Source organism: Acomys russatus, chromosome 6 (genome assembly GCF_903995435.1).
Source record: "Acomys russatus chromosome 6, mAcoRus1.1, whole genome shotgun sequence".
In the NCBI taxonomy this organism is placed as follows: Eukaryota; Metazoa; Chordata; class Mammalia; order Rodentia; family Muridae; genus Acomys; species Acomys russatus.
In genome coordinates this window covers 76,199,950-76,220,756 of record NC_067142.1, presented here as the reverse complement: position 1 = coordinate 76,220,756, position 20,807 = coordinate 76,199,950, and the positions used below count along the sequence as shown (strand labels likewise).

General features: G+C 45.4%; 1 protein-coding gene across 1 annotated transcript in view; it reads right to left on the bottom strand.

The window, feature by feature from the left end:
- The window catches only part of Dnah14 (dynein axonemal heavy chain 14), a 212,252-nt gene that overhangs the window by 7,695 nt on the left and 183,750 nt on the right, over positions 1-20,807 (bottom strand). Inside the window, 6 exon segments of the mRNA XM_051148372.1 lie at positions 648-844; positions 2,428-2,597; positions 7,061-7,260; positions 11,763-11,960; positions 17,781-18,008; positions 20,274-20,376. Coding sequence (XP_051004329.1) covers positions 648-844; positions 2,428-2,597; positions 7,061-7,260; positions 11,763-11,960; positions 17,781-18,008; positions 20,274-20,376 — 1,096 coding nt within the window.

The following is a 20,807-nucleotide window of genomic DNA, read 5'->3' as shown; positions in this document are numbered from 1 at the left end:
AGAGCCTCGGTTTTCAGGGTTTACCCATGTGGCATTTGTCAGAACTGCTTATATTGGTGGCGGGCATTTGTAATAGTTTCTTGTTTCCTAAGGGTATGTAGCTTACAGCATTTGTAAGCAAAGTCTATACTAAAAATTTGAATAAGATAAAACAGAATAGCAGACTGGAATACTAAACATTTCTGCTAAAATATAAAATGAAAACCAATGCCTTTTCCCACCCATGGAGCACTGGGACACCCCTTAAGGTCAGTGCTGAGTCCTGCTTCTCCTTCCACAACTTCTGTGCTCTTGAAATTGAAACACAAGCACTTTTGCAAGTAAACACAGGCCGCCATATTCTTTGGGAGCATTAAAAATTTTACCAAGACCTTTGCGATCTTTGCCCACACACCTTATCTTGTGACTGGACCTTAGTTTGTGTGACCAGATTTCTCTTCCTGCTATTTTCAGATGTATGCTGTTACAGCTTTGTGGCGCACACCTCAAAGGTAAATTTAGGTAGAGTTGCCACATTGTCCTCTGCTGGGTGGTATCCGCTCATATTTGCACTCAACGTAGATGAGCACAGTGGTCGCACACTGTCTTCTTGTGTGGATCAGCTAGTGTGGTCAGGCAAGAGGCAGACAGGAAGGATAGCTGCTTACCTGCCACAGCATGGGCACTCTGGCTCCAAGGAAAGAGTTATATATTTCCTCCAGTTCCTCGGTGAGGATGCTCTCTCCCTTTATAGCAAGTTCAAGGTCCTTTAAGGATTTATGTATAACAGATAATAACTTATTGAAACGTTCTAGTTCTTGTTTCAGAATGGTTATCAAGGCAGAGTGGATAAGGGGATCGAAGCCTGAATTGAAAGAAGAGGGGAAGGGAGGGAAAACGTCATGTTTATGGGGGAGGGGGGAGGGAGATTTGCCCTGAGGTATGCAGGCCTCCAACTTGGAAGAAGTTCATGTATTTGACCATAGTTGGTAGACATTTTCTAGAGAAGTCTAGATATCAAGTATTTTAAGTTTGTTTGTTTGTTTGTTTGTTTTTTTAATCAACCATACTGCCTGTTATCATGCCTAGAATGTCACCTCCCTTAATATGCAAATCAGTAAATAGCCACTGTGTCTTGAGAAAGCTTTAGCCAGTCATGGTGACGATGGTGACGCACACTTTTAGCTTCAGTGATTGGGAGACAGAAGCAGGCTGATCTCTTAGCTCCAGGCCAGCCAGGGCTCCTTGGTGAGACCCTCTCTTTAATCTTTTTTTTTCTCACACTTGCAGGCACAACTGAAGGCTAGATTTGGCATTCTGAGAGATGCACCCTCAAGTTTTCCCATTGTGCCAGTGTCAGTGCATGTACTCAATTGGAGATCACGGTAGTATATAAGTGATGGAATCTCACAGGACCACTGTCGGTTATGTGTTGTCACTGACTGCACATCGCTATGCATTTTGGTAATCTGTTGCTCAACATTTCGGTCCAAAATGAATTTTGGAGAATTAGACCGGAGGGTTGGAGAGATGGCTCAGTGGTTAGGGAGCACATATCACTCTTTGCTCTGCAGAGGCCTTGAGTTTGATATCCAGCACCCACATCATGGCTAACAACTGGCTGTAACTCCAGCTTGAAAGGACCTGATGTCTCTTTGTGTTCTTAGGCACCTGCTCTCAAGTGTATACCCTGCCAACATACAGTTTAAGAGCAGGGTGTGGTGGTACACACCTGTAATTCCAGCACTGGGGAGGCAGAGGCGGGCACATTGCTGTGAGTTCAAGGCCAGCCTGGTCTATCTACAAAGAGAGTGCAGGACAGCCTAGGTAAATTTTTGAAAAGGAATTTTAGATTTTAAAATTTAACTTGAAAATTTCTCTGGATTCAGGCATTTGCCTCCTGAGAGCTTGGACTGGGCCTGACCTCCCCTCCATCAAGAGACCCTTGTCCTCAATCTCACTGTTCTGAGCACTACCCCAGAGGCCAGAGGTCAGGGAGAGCAGCGCTGGGCAGTGACGTCAACAGATCTTGTCCGTTATGATGGCTCCTGCATCCTTTTTGGTCTTGGTGCCTTTGGGCTCCCTTCTTCCCATTCCACAGTCTTATTTTCCTTTCTGCTGCCATCTCCCATCTGGGAAGACACTGACCTTTTTTTTTTTTTTTTTTTAATTATTTTTATTTTATTTACATTTGTGTTTTGCCTCCACGTATGTCTGTGTGAGAGTGTCAGTTCCCCTGGAACTAGAGTTACAGACAGTTGTGAACTTCCATGTGGGTGCTGGGATTTGAACCCCAGTCCTTTGCAAGAACAGCCGGTGCTCTTAACCACTGAACTACCACTCCAATCCCTACTTGGCCTTTCTAAGCTGTGGTTGCTCTACCTCCCTCCAGGGTCATCTTTCTGGATGAGTGTGCAGCATGAGGAGAAGCCCAGGGCCGCCACTCACCTTCAGTATTTTTATGAAGCTTCTCCCACATTGGACTTGCTATAAAGAATTTGAATGTGCATTGCATTTCAGGTCCAGAAGCCTCCTCTTCATTCTCCACTGTCTGGGGCAGCTGCACCATGATGTCAGATAGGAGCTCCATCACCAGGTTGTCATTGCTCTGCTCAGGACTGCAAAGGAGTCGGGATAAGAATGAGGCACAGACCAAGTCTTCTGGGAGTACCTCCTGCTCTGGCCCCACAGGAAGGCGAGCAGCTTCAGAGCGCCCAAGGCTGTGAGACAGAAGACCTCACACACTGGACTTCACTCCCCTTTACAGAGGAGAAAACTGTCTGATAACTCCTATGCTTATAAGGAAATGTGTTGTAGCCAGGCATGGTGGCGCACGCCTTTAACCCCAGCACTCGGGAGGCAGAGGCAGGCGGATCGCTGTGAGTTCAAGGCCAGCCTGGTCTACAAAGTGAGTCCAGGACAGCCAAGGTTACACGGAGAAACCCTGTCTCGAAAAACCCAAAAAAACAAAAATTTAAAAATTAGAAAAAGGAAATGTGTTGTAAAAGCCTTCTTAGGGTTTGTTTCTAAAACACTCTTTACCAGACTGCATCTGTAGGCAGGGGTGTGCCCAGACTGCATCTGTAGGCAGGGGTGTGCCCAGACTGCATCTGTAGGCAGGAATGTGCCCAGACTGAAAGCAAAGGACGTGGCATGCCTGGCAGCTCGTAGGTTTCACCAGGTCAGTTTGTCACATTCCTCTCTGCTTACCCAAGGCTTCCTGACCGCATGCTCATGTGACACGAGCAGTGACTGTATATGGCTGCCTGAGAGTTTGGTGCCATATGGCTGGAGGGACGCTTTGGGGTCCTCCCAAAGATGACAAGTCAGGGTTGGGGGGCTGACAGGGCAGAAAGTGGGTGAGCAGGGGATAGCAACACTCTTTCAAGCTTTTTGCTGGTTAGTATGGCCCCGTTTTTTACCTAACACCCAGGTTGCTTTTCATTTAGCTAAATGAATGTCATCCTTCAAAGCAGGGATAGCCCTGACACCCCAGCGTGGGCCCTTCGCTCAGCAGCACTGCCTCTGGGCCGCCTAAGGACATGCATTTTCTAGTTCGTCATCATACTTGGCTTTTTGATGAAGCCATTCAAAGTGGCTTCAAGTAGTTTCAAAAGTCAAAAAGTCTGGGTTATATTGAATATGACATATCTCCCCATGACGCCTCACAGACAGATGAGTTTCAGTGTTTGAATAACATGACTAGAAGAATCACAGCCACCTAGTGACCAAGGGGACACTATGAGACACCCTTAAGATGCTTGTTAAATGAAGCCAGGAGTGGTGGCGCATGGCTTTTATTCCAGCACTCGGGGAGGCAGAGGCAGGGGGATTGCTATGAATTCAAGGCCAGCCTGGTCTACAAAGGGAGTCCAGGATAGCCAAGGCTACACAGTTGTATAACTATTTCTTCCAATTTGAACACTCCTTTTAGAGAAAGACTCCTTCATACTGAGGAAATGAACTAAACTTAGAAGGCTCAGGGAGTAAAATAAGTCACAAGTCTCAGGAGGTTCGTAAAACTTAGAAGATTCAGAAGGCTCTCTGCAAGGTTATATCCTAATTAATAGTCACCGGGCAAGAGAGACTAATGAGCTGAGCTGCCTGCAAGCTTTCGGGCGTTGCCACCTCTTTTAGGGTGGAGTTTTGGGTGACATAAATCCAGCGCATCTATGTTCCTGTAAGTGGGCTGTAACCCACACTCCTAAAAATGACGAGCAAACCCACTGGTTCATTAATCTAGATTTGGGAGGGGATTGTGTCTGTTGTCAGTGACATATCTGAGGTGAACAGGCATTTGTTTACATCTCCCCAGGAAAAGAAACACATGATTGTAGTGATCATGCCATCTTTTACTTGTGTGTTGTGGAACGCTAACAGTATGAAGTGTGTCATCAGAGGTGTTGAGTCTCTAGGACATTCTACCTGCTGCTCTCTGGGAACAAGCCGGATGTTTCTTCCCGGGCATCCACTTTTCTCCACATGTGCAATGTCCCCCTCTGGAGCAGGCAGTCTATACTCACTTCTAGTGAAATGACACTTGAACTGTGTCTATTTTTTGTTAGTAAGCAACAATGGATAATGGATCAAATGGCAAAAAACCACGTGCCCAAAACAGAGGCCATTCTGATGTCACCTGAATGAGTCCTGATCTAGAGATAAGACAATGGTACGGGAGTATAGAGTTCTAACTGGTTTGGAGGGACATGGAAAACGATTTAGCCAAAGAAGTGTAAACTCAACCTATAGGTCGCAGAGAATGTGTAGCTGGGATCCACAGATGTGGGTAATGTGACCACCTTGCATAAAAGTATGGAGCAGTTCGCTTGACAGCTACAGAATTCTGACTATGCCACTCATGGGTCTCAACAAGAAGTAATTCCAACAAGGAAAAATTATAGAAAAGATACTTTTGAGCTAAGGAATGTTATTACCCAGAATATGTTCTGTGGGGGGTGTGTATGTGTGTGTGTGTGTGTGTGTGTGTGTGTGTGTGTGTGTATGTGATGTGTGTGTGTAGTGTGAGTGTGTGTCTGTGTGAGAGAGTATGTGTGGTGTGGCGTGTGTGTGTGGTATCTGTGTGTATGAATGTGTCCATGTGTGTGTATGTGCATGTGTGAGTATGTGTGTGGCGTGCGAGGTGTGTGTATATGTGTTATGTGTGTGTCTGCGTGTGTCTGCGTATGATGTGGTGTGCGCAGGTGTACTTGCCTGTGTAGGCATATGTGGAGGTCAGAGGTTGATGTTTGGATGGCTTTTGTATCAACTGTCTCTCAACTTTAGTTTCTAATTTATCCACAGAAGCAAGGCCTGTCACTGTACCTGGGCCTCAGCATCTTGGCAAGGCTGCCTACCAGCAAGCCGCAGGATCCACCTCTCTCAACCTTCCAGCTCTTGGGTGACAGGTGTTACAGATGTGCACATGACTTTAATGTGCGCTCTGTGGGTCTGAACACAGGACCTCATGCTTGCAGGGCAAACCTCCATTTAAAGAAAGAGATAACTGAGAAAATAAAACTGAAATCTGGCTAAATTTATATAATTAAGAGAACAAAGGAATTTAAGATTGACTATATATACCTGAGTATTATATTTATAAAAATTATAAACTTAGCTGGGCATGGTGGTGCATGCCTTTAATCTCAGCACTCAGGAGGCAGAGGCAGGTGGGTTGCTATGAGTTCAAGGCTAGCCTGGTCTACAGAGGGAGTCCAGGACAGCCAAGGCTACACAGAGAAACCCTGTCTCGAAAACCCAGACCAAACCAAAACAACAACAACAAAAAGATAAACTTGAGAAGCCCTGGTAGACAGACAATAGAAGGATGCCAATTTTATAACAAATATTAATCTATTTGAAAATGCTTGATCAAGGCCACAAATGGGACGTGACACTATTGAAAGGCCTTGACAAGGCAGTTGTTAGTGTATGTTAAACCTAGATGTCGGAAAACTAAAACCAAGGCAGCAGTCACTAGGCTCTCAGGGAGTTCCTGTCTTGACTCAAGAGATGAGGGGCCTTGACAGAAAAACATTCATTGGCTTGCCCTCCCCAGAGTAACATGGTGGAGCCAGGATTTTAACACAGGTCTAGTGAGGAAGACAGGGAGGAGGAAGTGAGCACACCATGATCCAGTTCCTAGGTGAAGATGTTTGAGTTCCCCAGAGGCAGCACCCTGGGAAGTGTCTACAGACCAAACCTCAAGGGCTCCAGCCATGCAGCTCTGGTGTGGACACGATTTTATTTTGTAGTCTCAGGTAGAGGAAGCTTGAGCGTGCGGCACATGTATTACACCATTTGGACCATAAAACAGCCTTGAAGGGCAGACAGGCATCTCTACCCCATTTACAGATGAGGCCCCTGAAGCAGCAAAATGCTGAGCACAGAGCATATAGAGCTGTGATTCACACGACCCTCCGACTGCAGGCATCTAGAGCTGTGATTCACACGACCCTCCGACTGCAGGCATATAGAGCTGTGATTCACACGACCCTCCGACTACAGGCAAGTTTCTCTTGACCACATGGCTCTTTCTGTCACTGAGATGGCTGTCTGTTCCTCCTGAGAAGCAAATATGCATGCTTCGCGTTTAAACAAATCCATTTAAAGCCAGGTGTGGTGGCGCAACCTTTAATCCCAGCACCCAGGAAGCAGACGCAGGTCATCTCTGTGAGTTAGAGGCCAGCCTGGTCTACAAGGTGAGTTCCAGGGCAGAGAAACCGTGTTTTGAAAAACCAACACCAACCAACCAACCAAAACACCCGACAAAAGACAAAAACAAAAACAAAAAACAAAAAAGAAAGAAACCCAATGCCTTTAACAGACAACTCACCAGCTACAATCCACTCACCCATCTAACACATGCTTCTTAACTACTACGTGCTTGGCAAGTGTGTTGTGTGTGCACATGCCCACATATCAGCACAGGTGTGTGCTCGTGAATGTGTATCATGCACTTGCTTCCGTGTTGTGGAGAACTTAGTTTCTCTATCATGCAAGTTTTACTTTTGTACCCAGATTATACCCAGATTGTTCCCAGATGGAAATTCACAACTAACAACAGTTCCTGGTATACTCTTACTTAATCATGAGGTTGAGCCGGACAGCTTTTGGCTGCATGATGATGAGATTTTCAATGAACTGCTGGGTCTTGGTCTCATTGGAGGTGCGTGTGGCCTCGGGGTGTAGTCCTAATATTTCGGGAGACTCATCGTCTGGTAAGGACTGGATAATCTCTATGCAGTCCTTTAAGCTTGAGCAGCTGGGCCCTGACTGGTACATCTGAAAGTTGAATTGCTTTGTTAGTTTTGCAGGAGTTAGATATCTACTCTAGGTAACGCATGAAGCAAGTTTCTCCCCATGACCTTTTGTGCAAAAGGCTGGCTCTTCTTTCTTATTTTTATATGGCACAGACACTGTTGAAAGCAACTGTTGGGATTACTCTGTTGCAAACTGTGTGACACACACATGTAACTTTCTTGTTGGGAAAGGGTGGGGCATTTAAGGGCTAGGAGATTGTAACCACTTAGTGCCTTAATGAAATATACTCATAGGTAACGGAAGCGAGGGGCCTTTAGTACATCCTAGAGAAGCAATACAAAGGAGGCCAAGGCCTTGTGTGTTAAAAGTGTGGTGACTTTCAAGCATCCTCCCTTGGGCCCTCCTGGGCTTCTTTGGGTCTGGGGATTGTAGTATGGTTATCCTGTACTTTATGGCTCATATTCACTTATCAGTGAGTACATGCCACCTGTGTCTTTCAGGGTCTGGGTTGCCTCACTTAGGATGGTATTTCATAGTTCCATCCATTCGCCTGCAAATTTCAAGATTTCCTTATTTTTAATAGCTGAGTAGCATTCCATTGTATAAATGTACCACATTTTCTTTATTCATTCTTCAGTTGAGGGACATCTAGGTTGTTTCCAGTTTCTGGCTATTATGGTTTTTTTTTTTTTTTTTTTGAGACAGGGTTTCTCTGTGTAGCCTTGGCTGTCCTGGACTCACTTTGTAGACCAGGCTAGCCTCAAACTCCCAGGAATCCGCCTGCCTCTGCCTCCCGAGTGCTGGGTTAAAGGTGTGCGCCACCACCTCCCGGCTTCTGACTATTATGAACAAGGCTGATATGAACATAGTTGAGCAAGTGTCCTTGTGTGATGGTGGAACATCTTTCGAGTATATGTTCAGGAGTGGTATAGCTGGGTCTTGAGGTGGATCTACTCCCAAACTTTCTGAAAAAGTGTCAAATTGATTTCCACACTGGCTGTACAAGTTTGCACTCTTGCCAGCATGTGCTGTCACTTGAGTTTTTGATCTTAGCCATTCTGACAGGTGTAATATGGAATCTCAGAGTTATTTTGATTTGTATTTCCCTGATGGCCAGGGACACTGAACATTTTTTAAGGGTTTCTCAGCCATTAGAGATTCCTCTGTTGAGAATTCTCTGTTAGCTCTCTAGCTCATTTTTAAATTGGTTTGTTGCTGTTTAATATCTTGAGTTATTTATATATTTTGGATATTACACCTTTTTCAGGTGTAGGGTTGGTGAAGATCATTTCCCAGTCTGTAGGCTGTTGTTTTGTTCTGTTGACAGTGTCCTTTGCCTTACAGAAGATTTTCAGTTTCATGAGGTCCCATTTATTAATTATTGATCTTAGAGCCTGAGCTGTTGGTGTTCTGCTCAGGAAGTGGTCTCCTGTGTCAATGCATTCAAGGCTCTTCTCCCACTTCCTCTTCTCCTAGATTTAGTGCATCTGGTTTTATGTTGAGGTCTTTGATCCACTTGGACTCGAGGTTTGTGCAGTGTGATAAGGGAGAATGCTTGAATCTCACTCAGAAGAGGAAATAAAACAGACATCTGAAGTAGATGAGGGGAGGGAATGGGGTGGGAGAGGGGGTGGAGGGGGTAACTGGGAGATTGATCAGGTGTAGGGAGAGTAGGGGTGGCGTGGGGTGGAAGACTGGGAGAGAGAATGGAAATTGGTGGTGGAGGCATCTCTGGGACAGGGGAGGTTCCAGGAGTCTACAGGGGTGACCCTAGCTGAGACTTCTAGCACTGGGTGGTATGGGGTCTAAACTCACTGCCTCCTGTAGGTTGATAGGACTTCAAGTGGATGGGGGACGACACCAACCCACCCATGAAACTTTCAACCCCAAAAATGTGTCTTGCCTACAAGAAGTGTAGGGATAAAGATGGAGCAGAGATTGAGGGAATGGCCAACCAATGACTGGTCTAACCTGAGACCCACATCATGGGAGAGAGGCAGACAGGACCTAGCATAACTGTCTTCTGAGAGGCTTCATTCAGCAGCTGATGGAAACAGAAGCAGAGACCCACAGGCAAACAATAGGCCAAGCTTGGGGAGTCTAGAGGAAGAATGGGAGTAAGGATTGGGGGAGACGGAGGGGTCAGAGACACCACAAGAAGACCTACAGAGTAAACTAACCTGGGCCCATGAGGGATCACAGAGGCTGAATCACCAACCAAAGAGCTTGCATGGGCTGGACCTAGCCCCCCTACATGTATGTAACAGATGTGCAGCTTGGTCACCATGTGAGTCCCCCAACAATGGGAGTAGGGGCTGTCTCTGACTCTGTTGCCTGCCTTGAGATCCCTTTCCCCTAGCTGGGCTGCCTTATATGGCGTCAGTGGGAAAGGATGCACTTAGTACTGCTGCAATTTGAGGTGCCAGGGTGAGTTTGGTACCCCTTCTCTGAGGAGGAGAGGGGGGAATAGAGGGAAGGGGGCTGAAGGTGTGACTGGGAGAAGAGGAGGGAGAGGACTGGGACCAGGCTGTAAAGGGATTAAATAAATAAATAAGGGGAAAAAAGTGGTGACTAGCCTGCTGCCACTGGGAGGGTAAGACTGTAAGGAAGTAGGGAAGGAAGTTAGACCACTGCCGTGTGTCTCTGAAGGAGATGTTGGGATGCTTGCCCTGCCTGCTGTTGTTAGCTGGCTGCATCCATGAACAGCCTCCCCTACCACATGCTCCCATTGTGACGTCCTGTGCTGAAACAGGCCCAGCACAGTCAGTCAGCTATGGGCTGAAACCTCTGGAAACACAAGCCAGAAGTACATCTTTCCTCATAAAAATTGTTTGTCTTAAGCAACTGTCAAATGACAGGCACCTGTCTAATACAAATATTAAGAACAAATGACCAGTGTGACCAGGAAGAGAAATGCATCGTTTATAGGGTCAGGAGGCTGGTGGGAGTGGCCTTCACTGATGACCTGGCCACAGGACACAACAGAGAACAGTCACTGACAGAAGACATTCTCAGTGAAAGAAACTAAGATTATTACAGTGTAGGACGGACTGATAGGTTGCAATGGTCATAAACATTTCAGGGTTTTAATGTAATTAACTGAAATGTAAGATTTCAGAATAAATATTTTTGCTAACATGGTATATTGCAATAGAACAAGAGATGTATGTTACTGTTGCTCCTGTTCACTTACACATTTAGCATGACAGTCTGCATTCAGAAGTCAAACACATGACACTCACTGGGCAATTCTAAAGGTTGTTCAAGGCTAATTTTATCTTAGGGACTAACTTGAGAATCTAAACTTAAACATTCCTGTAAACATTTAAAAGCAAACAGAAGCTCTGAGTGCCAACCAGAAATGTGCACACTGCCTGGCGTGCACCAGCTGTCTGTAAATGCTGCTGTCTTTTGGTGGTTGGTGTCAAGAACAGACTAATACACATTTTTTTTCTTTCTTGTTACCTTACAAATGAATTTCCCTCAGATGTCACTTTGCTCATCTCCCTGTATTCTCAAGACTCTGGGCAGATGACCTGGGCCTGACCTCTATTCTTCTTGATGACACCAGGTCTGGCTCAGAGCCTTGTCCTTGCCATGTCCTGTTGTTGATTTACTACTCCAATCCCCCCCCCCCCACATGCCCACAAGGGTTAGAAGTCACAGAGTTCTTTCCTCTATAGCAGACGTTAGACAGAACATAATGGTGTGTCTAGCCTGGATCCCTGCCCATAAGGTGGACATCTGCATGGAGGACAGAAGCTAAAGGGGTGAGGAAAGGGAACGAAGAGGAATCTAGAGTTTTCTACCTCCGGTGCTTGTGGCTGAGACAAGGCTCTTGCCTGCCAGCCTTCCACATACTTGTGGTGTGTGCTTCCCACTCTGTGGCCCTCAGCTTCCTCACTTGGCAGCTACGCAAACAGAAGCTTGGGCAACGTGCCCATTGGCTGGCATGGACTCGGTGGTCTGGACGAGCTGCTGCCTTCTGGCACCTTCTGCTCTGGTGTAACTCAAGGTCCTCAGAGGGCACACGCTATCACTTTACCATTCTTTTAGCTCTTGGTATATTCTGGCACTTAATAAACAAGGGGAAGCTGGTTTTGCAATACTGGTCTGAAAGTTAAGGAAAGCCACTAAAGTAATCATTAAAATTTGCTTGAAGACAAAGGATGCAACAAAACTTAGTTAAAAAGAACTAAGAGGGGCTGGAGAGATGGCTCAGAGGTTAAGAGCACTGGCTGCTCTTCCAGAGGTCCTGAGTTCAATTCCCAGCAACCACATGGTGGCTCACAGCCATCCATAATGTGATCTAGCCAGCAGGTGTACATGCAGGCAGAGCACTGTATACATAATAAAGTGTTTGAAAAAAAAAAAAAAAGAATTAAGAAGAGCCTGGTCTACAAAGCAAGCCCAGGACAGCCAAGGCTACACAGAGAAACCCGTCTCGGGGGAAAAAAAAAAAAGAAAGAAAAAAAAAAAAAAAAAAGAAAAAGAAAAAGAAAGAAGATATACCCATCTCTTACCTCATCATTAAAGAAACTGAAGTTAGCCTTCAGCCTTTCAGGATTGCAGAATTTGTGGAAAAGAGTCTTCAGGCATCGCTTGTCCCATTTATCAGTCAGTTGGCTACCATAGGTCGCATTCACGATCAAGTAGGTCATCTCCTTCCATGGAACTTCTGAGTGGCCGGAGAGGACGCTTTCCAGCATCTTTATGGACACCTGTGGAAAGCTTTGTTATATCTGCGCATGGTTTTAATGTTCATATAACAACAACAAGTCTTAAGTCTCTCTGAAACACAGAGAACTAGGCTGGGAAGTGCGGTCCTCTAGTCTAAATTATTTCAGAGGCTGAGGCAGAAGGATTATAAGTTCAAGGCCAATTTGGGCAACTTAGTAAGACCCTGACTCAGTAGAAGTGGACTGAGGGAGCTGGAGAGACACTCAGCGGTTAAAGAGCATTGATTGCTCTTCTAGAGGACTGGAGTTCAATTTCCAGCACCCACATGGCACCTCACAACTGTCTGTAACTCCAAGATCTGGCACCCTCACAATACATACATGCAGGCAAAACACCAATGCACATAAAGTGAAAATAAAGTGACTCCAGGACAGCCAAAGCTACACAGAGAAGCCCCGTCTCAAAAAACAAAACAAAACAAAAGAAGGTTCTGGGATATAGCTGAGCAGTAAAGCACTTGCCTAGTATGAGCAAAGCCCTAGGGTTTGGTCTCTAGTACTGGAAAACCAACCAACCAACCAACCAACCAACCAACCAACCAACCAACCAACCAGGAACAGAGTAATAAAGTAGGAAGATGTGTGTTTTCCTTCACCAGTGACTGTAGGGCAATTGAGCTATATCCTCTGTAATCATGGTTGCTGCTTTAGCAGACAAGCAGGGCCCAGAAGGATGCAGAAGGATGCCTCCCCTCCTCCTCCTCCCCCTCCCCCAAGGCCTGCAACAGCAGCTTCTTGTGTCCTGAAAATGACTTTAGTGTGACCTTGCTTATACAAATGGCATCCCCTCTTCCTTCCGGCTCCTCCTTCATGCCCTCCACTGCCCTAAGCTCTCTTGGCCTCTCCCTCCCTCCCTGTCTGGCTTCCTGACTTTCCTATTCCCACAGGTGCTACCGGCACACATGCTAGCCCTCAGCTGTCTCTGTTCCGTGGTCACAGCCATTCATACTTCCACTATGTGAGCCCTGGTGCTCCCACCCCTGAAACCATCAGAGATGCGACTCCACTGTGGGCTCCCTGTGGGCACCATGTCTGCACACTCAAACAAGAACCCTGATCAAAAATCATTGGAAAACAAAGCAAAGGCCTCTGTACTGAATGTAGACATTTTCCTTGTCATTACTCTAAATAAGATAGGGTGTTGAGGGCTGGAGAGGTGGCTCAGCAGCTAGGAGCACTGGCTGCTCTTCCAGAGGTCCTGAGTTCAATTCCCAGCAAGTACATGGTGGCTCACACCCATCTATATATAACGTGATCTGAGGCCGTCTTCTGGCACGCAGGTGTACATGCAGATAGAACACTCTTACATTAAAAGAAAAAACAAAAGATAGTATGTTGATTCACACAGTGCTTATACTGAATTGGGATGTACACATGGTGTAAACTATACAGGCTGCTGCTTGTAGGTCATATGCAAATGCTGCCTCGTTTTATAAGAGACTTGAGCACCATCGACTTTTGCCATGTAAGGGGGACCCTGCAGTCAGGCCTCTGAGGGTATCAGGGATAGCTGTTACTTGCAGGTTCCCACTGTGACAGGCGGAGCCTGCCTGGGTTTGTACTCCGTCTGGTACTATTTATGCTCATCCTCTTTCCCTCTTCCTCATAGTCATTTAGGTTGGAGTTTCTCTACAGTGCCTCTGGACTGTTTGTCTTCTTTGTAATATTAAGAACTCTGTATTTCATAGAGATTAATTTTTTGCCTGCCATTTGCATCATACAGTTTAAAAGAGTTACTTTTAACTATGCCCATTTCTGTGTGGCTGTGTGCATGTCTGTATGTCCAGTCTCCTCGAGCCGGCATTCCAGGGGCTCGTGAACTGCCCGATGAGGGCACTGAGAGCTCGGGTCCTCTGGGAGAGCTGCACACGCTCTTAAGTGCTCTTGACGGCAGAGCCGGCTCTGCAGCCTCTCATTGCAAATACTTTCTGAAGTCTGTTCCTTGTCTTCTGGCTGCTTTATAACAGTTTTCCATGGAAGAGTTTTTACAATCAAATATGGGTTTTACAGCCCTGAAGGCTCTGGGTTTCTACATTTTTTTGGTCCACACTGTCCCAACTGAGCTGCTTTGACACTGCTCCAATTCTGGGTTTCTAACTTGCATTAAGTTATCCCTACCTCCAAAACTGTACATAGACCCTGGATTCATTTTTAGAGATCTGTGCGGCTGTATAAATGCATTTAATCTCCCTTCTACGCTATAAACTAGTAGAGCGCCAAAGATAAAGGACCTAAGTACTTTTCTTCCAGTATGGTGGCTAGCTGTACTGGTATTATTTACTTAAAAACAAAACATCTTTTTACTGTGTTGAAACACTGCTGGTCTCACAGATGGTGGGGCTTGAGGCTGGAAGACAGCTAGAGCACGAGCGGTAGAGCTGTATCAGAGGAGATTTTGTTTATTGTTTTTTTGTTTGTTTGTTTGTTTTTTCAAGACAGGGTTTCTCTGTGTAACAGCTCTGGCTGTCCTGGAACTTGCTCTGTAGTCCAGGCTGGCCTTGAACTCATGGACATCCATCTGCCTCTGCCTTCAAAGTGCTGGGATTAAAGGCGTGAGCCACCACTGCCTGGCCCTTGAGGAAACTTTGGTTGGCAGTAATTTTTTTTTCTCCCGGAGACAGGGTTTCTTTGTGTAGCCTTGTCTATCCTGGACTTGCCTTGTAGACCAGGTTAGCCTCAGGCTCACAAAGTTCTGCCTGCCTCTGCCTCCCCGAGTGCTGGGATTACAGGCGTGTGCCACCACTCGCAGCATTTTTTTTTTTAAATTTAGCTGGAGAGGTGGCTCAGTCGTTAAGAGAACTGGCTGCTCTTCCAGAGGACCCAAGTTTGATTCCCAGCACCTCCATGACAGCTCACAATCTTTTATAACTCCAGTTCTAGATCCAGTGCCTTCTTCCAGCCTCCCGGACACCAGGCACACACACGGTGCACAGACATACATGCACATTCAGGCAAAGCATCCATACATAGCATCCCACAAATATGTGCAGTCACAAATTAATTTTAGAAATTCATAGAGAATTCAATCTATTTCTGCATTCTTTGCTGAACCACACTGACTTAACCTAGTGTTGTTGCTAAACTATTTACTTCAGGATAGTGGATTTTTAGTGTATTTTGATGTCTGGTAAAGGAAAATTCTTTATTTTTTATATTCTTGTGTGTGTGTGTTTTAGCTTATTCTTGACATTTCTTCTCCATATATATATTGCTCTATTTGCATGTACAATTGCATGCCAGAAGAGGCCATCAGATCCCAGTATAGATGGTTGTGAGCCACCATGTGGTTGCCGGGAATTGAACTCCAGACCTTTGGAAGAGCAGCCAGTGTGCTTAACTACTGAGCCATCTCTCCAGCCCCAACATTTCTTCTTCTATGTGAATCTTTTTCAATTCTAAATCTTCCAAGTTCTAACTGTGACTGTGTTGTGTTTGGTAGTTAGTGTTGGAAGAATCTCCAGTCTCGCTGGACAACAGGGATGCATTGGGCTCGAGCAAGCAGAGGAGAGAAAGGGGAGACACACATTGGCACCCCCTGTGCAGCCTGGCTGACTTCTCAACTGTCTGTGCTTCTGTCCTCATCTGGAACCTCGGGACCATCAGTGCGCTTATCTTACAAAGCGCTTATCTTACAAACTGTCAGCATTTTAAATGATCGAGAATGTTGTTCTTTTTCTCCTTAACTTATAGCGCTCTTTATGTGGGGCCCTTAAATTTCTTTTTAAAAAAATATTTATTATTATGCATACAGTGCTGAAAAGGGCATCAGATCACATTATAGATGGTTTTGAGCCACCATGTGGTTGCTGGGAATTAAACTCATGACCTCTGGCGGAGCAAACAGTGCTCTTAACCACTGAGCCATCTCTCTAGCCCCAATCCTTAAATTTCTTATTTTGTCCCTATGTAGTGTCAATATTTTTTAATCACTACTATTCTGAGTGTTTATTGCTAGAGAAAAACTATATATTTACATTTTTATCTAGTCATTTTGATAAGTTCTCTATTTTTAGTAAGCCTCTCTTCACTTCTTTTCAGTAGTGCATAAGGTTTTCAAGACCCCCAGTATGTTATCCATTGCTGTGCTAGGGGCTGACCCCAGAACCTGTGCATGCTGCATTTAATAAGTGATAGCAATCCTTTCACTTTGCTTTCTGTTATCTATTTTACTTTATTGTTTCTCTTACATTTTGATAATTTGCCTAAGTTGTTATCTATTTTCAGTTTTCTTCTTTGTTAAATCTAAGACATAGTGGGCTGCATGTAGCTCTGTGCCTTAGCGTGGACTCAGCATGTGTGGGATCTTGGGTTTGGTTACTAGTGTGGGGGAGGGGAGGCATGGCTTCCCTTCCTCCTCAAATTCATCTCTCTATTCAAATGACTAGAAGACAGCAATTATTTCCCCACTCAACTCGCTAACACACGGTGCAACACCTTCCTATTGCTCATTGTTTGCGTTTTGACCGGGCTTGGGCAGGAACACCCTGTGCTCTCATTCCCGGCATCTGCTGTACTTTATATCATTGGCCAATACAGAACCAATGAGCTTACTGCATGTAGGTGGCTTCTTGTGGAGGTATATTTCTACCTCCTAGTGGCCACAGAGAGGACACGAAGGAATAGAAGTCCTCCATCCCAGGGTGGGGTTCACTGACACAGGAAAATCAAGATTTTCCTAGAAAAAAAAATTGTTCTAAAACAAAAATGGGAGGGTAATCAAGGGTGTGGCACTCTACATGAGAAGCACAGTTGCAAGAGGATTAACTTGGCAAATTTCATGTACATTGGTGCTTTGCCTGCATGTATGTCTGTGTGAGGGTGTCAGATCTTGGAGTTATAGACAGTTGTGAGCGGCCATGTGGGTGCTGGGAACTGAACCCGGGGTCCTCCGGAAGAGTAGCCAGTGCTCTTAATTGCTGAGCTATCTCTCCAGCTCCTTTTTTTTTTTTTTTTTAAAAAAGGTTTCTCTGTGTAGCCCTGGCTGTCCTAGACTTTGGTCTATTGACTAAGCTAGCCTAGAACTCAGAGATCTGTCTGCCTCTGTCTCCTGAGATCGAAGACATGTGGACTACTGCCCAGCAACTTTGAAAAAGTTTATGCAGACATTGTTGTCCATTTCTTTTATTAGCAATAAAGAAAACATCCTGCCAAAAGGTACACTATACGGTACTATGAAAATGATAATAGTTAAAAAAAAGACTCTTAAGTTGTCCAGCCCCCCGGAACTCCGTGTAATTCTTCTTGCTTTAAATAAGAATATTGAGAGAGTTTTTATAAGTGATTTACATGTCAGGAACTGAAAATGTTTCACGTATATTCACTGAGTTAAAACCTTCTTTTTGAACATTATTTTATGCATATAGGTGTTTTGCCTGCATATATATCTGCATACCACATGTGTGCCTGGTGTCCACAGAAGCCAGAAGATGGCATCAGATGCCCTAGAACTGTAGTTACAAGTGGTTGTGAGCTGCCATGTTGGTCCTGGGAACTGAAGCCAGGTCCCCTGCTGAGCCGTCTTTGCAAGCCACTGAGTTGTATCTCATAACAACCCTGTAAAACCCTGTACTGAGGTTTGTTCCCCTCCCAGGCTGCTTTATTTCATTAAGGGACAAGGACCGTGTGGCTATTTGACTTGTCCGGAAGACAGACTCCTTGTAGAGCCTCAGCGGTGGGGCTGCAACTGCGTTCTAGAAAGCTGCCTTTGGCGTCTCTGTTTTGATCATCAGTGGTCAGTGCCTAGCCCCGTGGAGATGTACGCTAGCTCCTGCTCACTGCCTGCCTTCCGGAGCCCACACTCACCTCCAGGTCCGAAGAGCTGAATTTATAAGGGATATTCCATCCCAGGGTGCCATACACTTTCCTCTCATTGATCACAGCATTGAAAAGACAGAGGTTGAATAGAATTTTTTTCCACCATGGTCCGCAATCAGACTTACGAAAGATCTCTTCTGTCACCTCTCCACTTCCGCCATAGCCAAATGTTTGAAGTAAATTGCTTTTCAACCTATTGAGAGGTTCCATGGCAATCTTTAAAAGAAAAGTAAGTGAAAATGCCAAGTGACGATAGGTGTGAACAGGTCCTGGAGGGGTTACTTCTCACAGCCCTGGTGACATTTCAAGAACCACAAGTCCAAATCTAGGTGCTCTCTCTCTCTCTCTCTCTCTCTCTCTCTCTCTCAAATACCTCTGTAACTGTATCATTTCATATTTTGTGTCACATTCTAATTCATATTTTACTTTTGAGACAAGGTCTCCCTTTGTAGCCCTGGCTAGCATGGAGCTTACTATGTAGATGAGGCTGGTCTTGAGCTCGCAGAGAGCTGCCTAATTCATAGTTTAAGACAAGCTGCATGCAGCACTGGGATGCTAGCTATCACTGTGACCACAAGCATAGTGCTCGGGAAGGACAGAACCTAAGTTTGCTGTGCTAAACCGGGGGTTGCTGTGCTGTGGCACGGGAACAGAGCTGCCAAGCCTCGCATGGAGCGTGCCAGAGCAAACAGGACCGTGGCTGAGCCAGCAGCCATAGCCAGCCATCACGCATATTGAAAGGGGCAGTGGGGACTTTGTATTACTAAATTCTGATTGCCTTGAGAATTCAAGTGGGTACTGACTCTTTTACTGGAGTAGCTGAAGTGACTGACTGTGACGGTTTTATTAGTGTGGCTGTTAGTCTGAGATAACCTACAAGGGGTGTGTGTGTGTGTGTCTGTGTGCGCGCGTGCGCGCGCACACATACAGACTAACAATGTAATTGATTTGAACATTGGCAAATAAAGTATCTCGTGTAACTTTTTTTCTCCCCCGAGACAGGGTTTCTTTGTTAGGATTATGTAATTCTTCTGACACACAGTACATAAATACTGTGTGGCTATGCAGATTAATTAATTATATGGGTGAAGGTATGTATGCATGAACATGAGATTTCCAGATTCACATGTTGCTGGGGGGTGATGGAGGAGGTGCAGTGGGAGATACTGTGTACGATGGTGCTCCAAGAGGTCACTAGAGCAGATGCAGATGGCTGACATAGTAGCCCCTCCTTTTCTCCAGAGTTATAGAAATAGAGAGACTTTTGCTTTGAAATGGAAGCACATCATTTTGGGAAGGAGGGCGTTCTCTAGGCTGTTGTTAGAACTCTGTGTAGATGCAGACCACGTAGGCCTTGGACTTACAGGGATCCGCCACCTGGCTGGTCTCTAGAATTAGAGGCATGCACCCTCACACCCAGCTTTATTGATAGACTCTTTTTTGGGGGAGGGGTTTCAAAACAGGGTTTCTCTGTGTAGCCTTGGCTGTCCTGGACTCACTTGTAGACCAGGCTGGCCTCGAACTCACAGTGATCTACCTGCCTCTGCCTCCCAAGTGCTGAGATTACAGGGGTGCGCCACCACGCCCGGCTACTGATAGACTCTTAAAGTGGAATTAGACCTAATCAAAATCAATGTCCCTTGAAACTCTATGTCCCTCTTTGTCACTACTGCCTCCCAGCTTCTACTCCCTGCCAAAGGAAAAAGGCCATTTGAGGTCATAATCAGGCACACCTTGGGAAGTAAATAGGGCCTCTTAAGTCACAGGCTGAAAGGCTCAGATTTCTCTGCCTGCTCCAGGACAGTGCTGGGGGAAGTGGCCCTGGGTAAAATATACAGTAGAAGGGGAAGCATTTAGGAATCAGTCTGGCCAGGCTTGGTCTGGCATAATATTTTGCCTGTGTCCTTGTCAGTTTCCCTGCTGTTTAAAGTCTGGTTTTAGGCCAATTGGGCCTTTCATAGGATTGACCGAGTCTTAGTTGGAAAGCATAACCCACAATTAACCCTTTGTTAGCAAAGAGTTTGTTTGCCTTCTGCTAGAACTTTCCAGAGAGTTAACAAACCATAAAATGGGTAAGAGGAATAGAAATAAGAAAACGGCACAGAGTTAAGTGTAGTGCCACAGACCTATACTCAAGCAGCTGAGGTGGGGGCGATAATCAGAGGTCAGGAGTTCAAGGCCAACACAGCCAGGCAGTATCCCGAGGCAGAAAAAGTAGAAGGCAGAAAGGTAAGAGCTACACAGATATTTGCATTCTGGTTTACCACAACTGGAAGCAGAGCATCCTCTCTGAGAAGCAAGTGTCAGAGCTAGGAGTTTTTGAAAGCAGGGCTACATAGCATTCTCTCCACCTAGCAGACGCTGACAATGAATAGAGCATGAGTGCTCTTCTTGGTCCAGAATAATGAGTAATAATGTAATCATATTTACAAGCAGGCAGGCGTTGCCAGTCACACTGAGATCCCGCCGGTTCGTTCTTACCTTCACACCCTTCTGAAGAATAGCAATTGGGAAAGAACTATATGATTTTGAGCTTAACCAAAGCCTAAAGTCAGGATCTATCGTCGTATCTGGGCTACTAAATCTGCAAAATAAAAAAATGTACAATATTTTCTTAGAGTCAGAGCATTTTAATATTTCTATGACCTTACAAATCACCCCAATGCCAAAGATACCATCTCATTTACAAGTGCTTTGGAGGTGCACAAAGAGTTGTGTAAGACTCATCAGCCAGGCACACTGGTGCACACCTGTAATCCCAGCACTCGGGGAGGCAGAGGCAGGTGGATCTCTGTGAGCTGGAGGCCAGCCTGGTCAACAAAGTGAATCCAGGACAGCCAAGGCTACCATAGTCTCTGGTCTCAAAAAACCAGAAAACAAACAAAAAGATTCATCAATTTCTATTTTCCTTCCCTTAAGTAAAAAAAATAAAAATAAAAAAGGCTTGGGGGAGACATGAAGTGACTAGAGCAGAGAGAATTGGCAGCAAACAAGCTCAGGTTCATACGTGCTGTT